At 33.8% G+C, this 9,052-nt stretch overlaps 1 protein-coding gene across 1 annotated transcript; it reads right to left on the bottom strand.

Annotated features, from left to right (window-relative positions):
- Nucleotides 1–6,476: 6,476 nt before the first annotated feature.
- On the bottom strand, nucleotides 6,477–8,638 carry CXCL11 (C-X-C motif chemokine ligand 11). Its single transcript, XM_079154915.1, has 4 exons — nucleotides 8,510–8,638; nucleotides 7,799–7,925; nucleotides 7,629–7,701; nucleotides 6,477–7,396 (listed from the first exon to the last, which is right to left on the bottom strand). The coding sequence occupies exons 1-4, from the start codon at nucleotides 8,568–8,570 to the stop codon at nucleotides 7,358–7,360; spliced, it is 300 nt and encodes a 99-aa protein (XP_079011041.1). The 5' UTR covers nucleotides 8,571–8,638; the 3' UTR covers nucleotides 6,477–7,357.
- Between the last annotated feature and the right edge of the window lie 414 nt (nucleotides 8,639–9,052).

Raw genomic sequence — 9,052 nt, 5'->3', positions numbered from 1 at the left:
TCTCATAAAATGTGGAGCTGGTGTGCAGTATTTATATGCAAAGGCATTTTCCTTCCCTAAGTCTGATTGGATAACATTATAATTGATTCAGCAAAATCTGCTGGTTAGTCTTTGGGGAAGTCCCCTGTTGGAAAATCAAAGGTATTGTTTGTATTTATTGTGGTCTTCTGAGTTATGGAATTTCCCCTTGCCCTTTCTTTTCAGTAAGAGTGAGTTAGGTTTCACTTTCCACAACATAAACTGTTTCTTGAAAACCAGAACTTTATTGCACACATAAATACTTTTGAAAAATGAAAGTTTAATTCTCACTTTTGCCTCCTGTAAAATATCATGTTAATCTTTAAGTCAGAGTCCTAAGTACAGTTTTTAAGTAGGCCTTAATGTGTCTTGAATCAATTTTCTGATTTTTTAAAATTTTTATTTTATTTTTAATTTTTTTTTTTTCTATCTGTCACATTGACAGAGGCATCCAAGTCAGGAAATCCTCTAGGCAGTAGTAAAAGAAACTATTAATGCTGAGGGCAGGAAACTACAGTTCACTTTAGGAACTGAGCAGGGCAGAGATTCCACGAGGAGGGAGGGCAAGAGGACTGTCTGCATTCTCCAACACTGCATTCATCTTAATTGGAAAGAATAAGGCATGAATGGGAATATTTTACATTATTTACTTACAGAAAATAATGGTTTCAGAAGTATTATGCTTTGCCATTTTCTCCCACAATAACCCTGTGAAGAAGGTAGTAAAGTTATTTTCATTTCAAAGATGGAAGAAAAATCTTGAGAGAGATTTGATTTGCATTAGGTTGCACAAAGGTTGCCATCCATTTGTGGTAACTGATACATATTCCCAATATTTATTTCACATTTTTTTATTACTTTCACAGAAGTATATTTTCATAAGTCTCTTAATTCTCAGTAGAGCAGTTTTTCATCTTTTGTAGGTAAGTTAATTTTTGGTTATAGCAAGTTGTATCTGATAGGTGATTTAGCTGGAAATACTTATTACCCTGATTGATTAACAAAAATTATATACATGTATTGAATTATTATAATGTACCCAATAAAGATGTACAAAATTTTAAAAAGGGATTAAACACCTAGAAAAGGTTTAAGGTTGATATATCCTACATCATATTTCATGCTAAAATGAAAAATGCTCTTGTATACATGTTGTACACATATGTATGCAAACACACACATGTGTTATCCAGTAAACAATCAAACAGGAAGTTATTCACTTATAGATTTACCAAAAGTGGTTTGACCAGACTGGGTTGAGTTGGATTCTGCTTTGGTTATATCAGGTGTTGCATACATATCCTGAAATGTTTAGCCTGGGAGTAAAAATATTTGTTTCTTCCTATGTCCTGAAATTTATATTCCAGTTTTGTTAAAATATATAAATTTGTGTTTAAGAGATGAATTTTATTGCAAATTTAAAAATACCTCAAAAAGATCTTAGGTATCATTCAGCATCTTATTATTTCTCAGCATGGCAACTTCTAGGTTTTATCAACTTGGTGAATTACTTTTCCTTTAATAGATGCCTTCCAAAATTTTTCAGACTTAGACAGGTGGCCAGGAGGGGAAAACATATACAATTATGGGAATGGAGAACAAAGCCAATCAAGCAGTTAGGAAGGTTAGTACAGTTTAATTGGTATGGCATTGCCTTGTCAGGACTCTGTAGATCTAGTCTTCAGTTTTACAGGTTCAGAAATGCCTGTATTTCCTAATCCAGAGTTAAGTATGTTCTCAGAGAGGTACTTAATGTGAGCTAAATTTATAAGAGACTAAGTGAACATTAAAGGCACTTCATTCATTTGTAGTGAGTATGTTCCTAGTAACTAGGATGGTTGATTCTGGTATCTAGATTATCCCTTTTCCAGGATCAAAGTACATGGGAATTGAATTAGCATTCAATACCTTACCTGGTGAGAATCAAAACAAGGGATCCTTCCCTTCTTGTTTTGAATGGGGTTCTGCCTGGGAGAGAAATCTTATAAATATGATCAATGTGGAAAATCATTCAGAAAAAAACCATCAAACTTACATAGACATTAGCAAACCTACTATTACTTATTCTACCCACAGCCAGTCTTTGCATGGATCATTTAAATAAAAATCTTAATGATAAATCTTTTAAAATTTTTATTTCTCTCATTCTTGAAAAGGCTTTTGGCATATTCACTTTCCTAATATTCACTGATCCAAGTCTAGTTTTGAAAGAAAATGAGAGTAAGGAAATATCCCATTTTAGTTTCAGTTTCAACTGTGGTTGATTCATCTGGAAGCCTTTGATTATGGCATCAGGCCCAAAACAAAGCAAAACACAAAATAGTCTGCCCGGACAGATATTTTGTAAGGACAGATAGGGGTGGTGGGGGGAGCTTTCTGAGAAACTATTGTGCTTAGAAGAAATTTCCTAAAAAGTGAGCAAAAAGAAGAACTTCAGTAGTCTGGAAATCCCCTCAGCTGGGATAGGGTACTCTGGTAAATATGGAAGAGGAGGACAAAGGAGAACTTCATAGTTTTGACTTTGAGCTCTCAAAACTTTCCCTTAGTTGCTCAGTGTTTAGTAATGCTGGATATTTTAAATTACATGTGTTTCAACATCTACAGCTTGAGCAGAGGACACAGTGAGTGCTGCCAAAGTGAGTGGGTAGATCCTTAAAATCATCATGCTTGGGAGGGCTGGGAATAGCTTCTGTTCAGATACATTTTAGACAATGCAGTGTTTTACCTTTCTCACACTTGATGGGATGAAGGAGATGGTCTAGGAATCTAGGCATACAGTATGTAGTTCTTTCACTTGTTCTCTGATCTTGAACAAATTAGGCCTGTCTGTGCTTCAGTTTTTGTTTTTAGTTTTAATCTTCAAGTGCACATTATAATACTAATCCATCTACCTTTCAGGTTATTTCAGAGATGATAGTAGATTAAGAAGGTTTCATTTTTTTAAAAGTTTAATGAATTTTTCACTGGCCAGAATTTCAGAAATATAGTCATCTCTCTGGCTACAGAGAGATTTCAGAAATAAGCCATCTCTCTGGCAATGAAGAGTACTCTTTTTGGATGATACAATTTTTCTTGCTCATTCAGCCTGACCAGCATCAATAGGAATGTGCATCAGATTTGAAAGGATTTGAAAGGAAATGGAGGATACTTGTACCTGTGATTTTGAAAAGGTTTTAAGAGTTTACTTAGAAGCCTATGCAGGATTAAAGGAACCAACAAGGGGATGTTGAAGATGTTCAATAGAAAGCTGTTTTTGTGTCTCAGAGACAAGGTAGAGAATTGGTGTTAGTGGAACATAATGATAAGCCCATTGCATATTAACATAAATAGCATACTTTTATGAAAAATAGCTATACTTTTAAACAAAAAATGTTTGAAAAGTTATATTGTTTTAGTTTTGCAAATACAATGTATTTCTCACTTCTTTTTTCACCATTACTTCTTTAGTTTAGACCTCTTTTTTTTTTTTTTTTTTTTGTAAAATATTCCTAACACAAAATTTCCTTTTTAGCCCTTTGAAAGTATACTACTGGGCTAGGGATATGGCTTAGTGGTTGAGCACCCCTGGATTCAATTTCCAGTACAAAAAAAATAAATAAATAAAAGTATACTTCTAGTGGTGTTAAGTACATTTATAGTGTTGTGTAACTATCACCATAATCTAGTGCCAGGACTTTTTCTTAATCACCTGAAACAGAAATCCCATGTCTGTTAAGCAGTCATTCCCCATTAAACCCTCCCCAGAGCCCTGCCAAACAAAAATCTATTGCCTATTTTTTTAAAGATTTACCTGTAATAGATATTTCATATAAAATAGTATCACACAATATATAGTCTTGCCAGAGACTTAGCTCAGTGGTAGAATGCTTGCTGACTTGCTTGAGGCCCTGAGTTTGATCCCCAGCACTGCAAAAACAAACTATGGCCTTTCATGTCTGGCTTCTTTCACTTAGCATAATGCTTTTAAGGTTCATCCATATTGTAGGATTTATCAGAACTTCATTCCTTTTAATGACTGAAGAATATTCCATTGTGTATATATACCACATTTTGGTTTTCCATTCATCTGTTGATGGCTGTTTGGGTTGTTTCTACCTTTTGGCTATTGCTTCGTACTGCTATGAACATTAGTGTATACTTTTTTTTTTTTTTTAACCTTTTGATGTATATAAAGGAGTGGAATTGCTGGGTCATGTAGCAGTTCTGTTTAATTCACTGCAGAAGGCCCTTATTACTTTCCACATAAGTGTTTTTTCCAAAGTATGGAACAATACCACCAGGTGGCTCATTGATAATGACATTCGATAGCAATGAATTACTTTAACTTTAGTCCTTCTGATTAAATCAATGTGATATTAGCATGACTTTCAAACACTTTATCAACTATGTTCATCTCCTTTTAAAAAATACAGAACAGGCTTAAGATCAGAAACTTTGACATGCAAAGCTGTCTAGTTGGAATTTAGTATTTTTCTCTTTATTTTACTTTATTATTTTATTTCTATAGCATGTAACATCCATTTCACATGGACAGTAGTGAAAACCTGCTTTTCATGTCATGTAAGTGAAATAAAGTGGTACACAATTTGCAAAAATATTATGAGATTGAACAGAGGTATAGTAAAGAATCATAAAAGTGGTATGAGAATGACTTGAAATTTGGAAATAAGACCTGAGCAATTGCAACATATTCCCAACTCATTTTCCCTTCTTAGTCTTCTTAACTTCCAGTCAACCATTTTTGCCATTCTAAGAATAATTTAGAATAACTGTGTGATAGGGTCATTCTCTCATGATGAATATTTAATGAATCCCATTTTGGTACAGAATAAAAGGGAGAGTTTATTTACCTAGAACATGACACTCCTTATCCTCACTCTAACAAATTAATCTAGTTATTTTTTCCAGAAAATCACCTTGCACTTTCTTAACACTGTGTATTTCTTCTTCATTCCATTTCTGGCTTTGTAAGATCCTTTTTCCTTTAGTTTCTATTACCATTCATTTCTATTACAATATCTGATATGTGCTAGAGTATTGTACTGTGGCTTAGGACTACAGTGGCTTTCATATTTGAACTTGCATTTGTGGGAGAGCATATACTAAACAGGTGAGAGGAACCTTGACAGGACTGTTATTTATTCGTTTATTATTTTTCTATGAAGAAGTATAGGTATGTGCTATCTTCTCAATAATAATTCACTGACCTATGATATATAATCTATTTATAAAAATTAGCACATTTGGCCTAGCAAGAGAAATACACCTGCAATTCCAGCTACGTGGGAGGTTGAAGCAGAAGGAATATAAGTTTGAGGTCAGCTTGGACAACTCAGGGAGACCCTGTATCAAAAAATAAATAAAAAGAACTTGGGGTATAACTCAGTGGTAGAGCACTTGCCTAACATGTGCAAATATGGATTTAAACCCAGTACCTTAGAAACAAAAAGAAAAAATAGTGGTATCATGCAGGCTTGACTTAGTAAAAATTATACTTTTTAAAGATACTTTGTATTAAAAACCACTGTAAAATAGTCAAAGATTAGATTCAGATCTTAAAACTTTCCAAGGAATTTATATAGAAAGATTCATTTCCCATGTACAAATTATTTAATATAAACGTGTTACATATACTATATAGAGAAATATACTAATTACAATTCTATAATAAATATTTCATTTTCAGATGTGGGAGATTACTATATAAGAAGACCTTTCTCAGTCAAGGATTTTGGCTAGATTAAGGAGAAAAGGAATTTAATTGATAGTTGAAGAAACCCAGAAAGACTGAGAATCAGGCTTGGAAAATGAACCAACGACCTAAGGGAGCTGGGTGGCAGGAAGGACTAGTCAAAGTCATGCTAACAGAACAGGGAGACACTACCATATGACTTCCGCTACTGCTGCTGCTTCTAATGATTTTCTTATTGGTAATATTTCTGTGGTGCTAGTTGAAGTTTAAAGTATACAAACTTGGTTGAGTCTTTGTTCTGACTGATGGGGAGATCTCCCTTTGCTTTCTTCCTTTTTAGCCTCTCACCAAGACTCGCCTAATAGGAATCTGCCCCAAGTAAGAAGGGGGTTTTCATCTAGGCTAACCTCCACCTCAAGTCAAACCAAATAGCCACCCTTCACAGCTACCCATTACTCTGTATTTCTAAACAATTCTTCATGAAGACAAGTAGTGCTGTGCTACTAAAATATAAGGTAAAACTGCTAAAGATATCTCAAATGTTCTGGAAAGCATTTGATTCTTTTTTCAGTTTTAAAAAGAGTTGTGGTAGCTTATTAGAGAAAGATGATTTTGATTCTTTTCAAAGAAAATAGTTTTAGGTATCCCTAGATTTTATAGTATAAGCATGACTATAAAGAAATGAATATATATTTTTCTAACAAATAAACTAACAGAAAGTAAAGATGATTGCCAGATAAGTATTTATTTATTTATTTTTCAGCACTTTACTTTGATGGGCTAAAACATTTTATATTTAAAATGTGTCCAAGATTTTGTTGTCATTTATAACAAATTTAAAACCAAAATGTACACTAAACACACATATCCTCTTTGCTCTAAAACATTTCTGAAAAAAAAGTTGAAAAAAAAAAAATCAAAGACCAGTGCTACTACTAGTTATATTTGTATGCTAACAATTTCCTGTAGCTTATAATTTTTTCATGGTACATTTCCTGAATTACATACATATATACATACATACATATGAAGTTTTTTCCTAGCTGGGCGTGGTGACACACACCTGTAATCCCAGCAGCTCCAGAGACTGAGACAGGAGGATCACGGAGTTCAAAGCCAGCCTCAGCAAAAGCGAGGTGCTAAGCAATTCAGTGAGACCCTGTCCCTAAATAAAATACAAAATATGGCTGGGGATGTGGGTTGTTGGTCGAGTGCCCCTGAGTTCAATCCCTAGTACTTCCCCACCAAAAAAGAAGTTTTTTCCTAGATACTTATGTGTTACATGATATTTGGAGAAAGAAATGTATAAATTATATGAAAAAATATTGGAGAAATGTTTTACTACACACATGGATGCTTTTGATTCCTAAGGGCTTGTCTCTAGTAATTAATGTCTCAATTGTAACCATAGTTAGCAATATGAACTATAACTCAAGTGCACACAGATGCCTTTATTTCTATTTAGAAATAGAAAAGTTTTTACAGTCACAGGAAAATCAAATCTCCTCAGAGGTTCTCTAACGTAGAAATGCATGAATGTATATTGCAATAGGCAAGAGGAAGTCAGATTTCTATTGCAGAATTCTTATCATTTCAGTAGTCAAAATTAAACTTGTTCTAGTTTATCAAATCCGCTTTTCCAAAACTTCATTTGTTTCGATATTTTAAATTCTTTCTTTCAGCTTGCTGTAATAAGAAAATGAGAGTTTTATTTACTGGGCTATTCTCGTTTCCTCAGGAATTAAGGGTTAGCATGTAAAAACATAACAGGAAGGGGATGCTATCATAACCAAGGCCCCCCTTTAATAGAATATTTCACATGAAATTATAGCAGAATCTTTCTGCAGTTGTCTATTTTCTTTTCTCAGAAACTCCTGAATAAAACAGATTCTAACATGGGAAGTAACAAATAACCTACCTTGATTATAAAGCTTGCTTGCTTTGATCTGGGGTTCAGACATCGTTGTCCTTTATGTGCTTTCAAGGCAATACTGTTAAGGGAAGATAAAAACGAGTCTTAAACTTCATATGGGAAAACAAAACAAAAAAGCCTCCACCATCGCCATCTTCAGAAAGTGCATTACTTACATCACTTCAATTTTGTCACAGCTGTTACTTGGGTAGATGATAGAGGCTTTCTCAATATCTGTCAATTTCACTGCTTTTGCTCCAGGGCCTATGCAAAGACAACGTCCCCCTTTAAACATAGGAAAACCTAGGACAGATCAGAATATTGGTTAGTCATATATCTGGTTACAACAGATAGCTATGATTTATTATCCTAGTGGTGAATGTGAGAAGAATTTTCATGAAGGATAAAATAGTAATTTGTAATAATTTGTCAAATAGCATTTAATACCTCTTATTGGTAAAGGAGTTAAGAAAGATGTTGATGATTTTCTTTTTAAATTTGTAAACCATTTAAAATAATGGGATACATGAAAGACTTTTATTAAAGGTGAAGCTTATTTGTTTATTGCTTTTATACTTAAGAATTTTTCCAGGAAGTTAACATAATTCCATATAAAGTCTTCTTTACAAACATTTAAAGCTATTTGTAAAACATCTTGTCAGATATTGTATTAAAAAAAAATCTCAAGAAGTTTATCATCTCTATATTTGAGAGTCATCTCTAGTGCCTTAAACATTTCCAACATTTTCTGCCAAAGTTGTAAGTAACTTCTAATGTGTGAGATTCAATAAAAATTTACCATTTACTTTAGGAAAGAAGTGAAAGAAAAGACATTTGAAAGATTACGAAAGGAATTTATAGACTGAGAAGCAAAAAGTACCATATACCTTCAACAATCGTAGCACAGACTATCACAGCCACGACTATAGCCATGCCCCTCGCATTCATTCTGTTTCTTTATTGCTGCTGCTGCTCCTGCTTCACCTTTGGTACTCTTCTTGGAGGGAGAAGAAAGGCTAAAGTAGTTCTTAGTTGGTATATAAAGAACATTTTATACACCAGCCATCCTATCAGAGCAGCTGGAATTTCCCTCGAGTCATCTTCCTTTGCTTCCAAGAGTTTCTATTTTATTCTCACCTCAATGTCACTATCCCTTCCTATTTATTGTAGTACTGAAAGTGATATGAATTTGAAAGCACTTGGTAAAGAGTAAAATGCTGTATAAATGGAGTCTATCCAGATGGGAACCAGCATTTCTTAAGGCAGCCTTTCCTAGAAATGCACTTAATTTCTGGACTTCTGTGGGCAGTGGGTTATGATGGACATTCAGTCAGGAAGACAATCTTCCTAGCTTCAGTCCTTTCACACTTCACACAATATGCAAAAGAACATTCTTAAAACTATTTTAAGATAACTTGACTTTTGCTTTT

The sequence above is a fragment of the Sciurus vulgaris genome (assembly GCF_902686455.1).
Source record: "Sciurus vulgaris genome assembly, chromosome: 9".
In the NCBI taxonomy this organism is placed as follows: Eukaryota; Metazoa; Chordata; class Mammalia; order Rodentia; family Sciuridae; genus Sciurus; species Sciurus vulgaris.
Note: the sequence above shows the minus strand (reverse complement) of the source record. Positions and strands in the feature narration are given on the sequence as shown.

Bases quoted from the DNA above. Each gene is read 5' to 3' on its own strand.
- CXCL11 (XM_079154915.1), bottom strand. From the start codon at position 8,570: ATGAATGCGAGGGGCATGGCTATAGTCGTGGCTGTGATAGTCTGTGCT. The intron at 7,926-8,509 runs GTATATGGTACT...GATCTGTCCTAG, and splicing joins CTGTGCTACGATTGTTGAAG to GTTTTCCTATGTTTAAAGGG. The intron at 7,702-7,798 runs GTAAGTAATGCA...TTCCCTTAACAG, and splicing joins TGTGACAAAATTGAAGTGAT to TATTGCCTTGAAAGCACATA.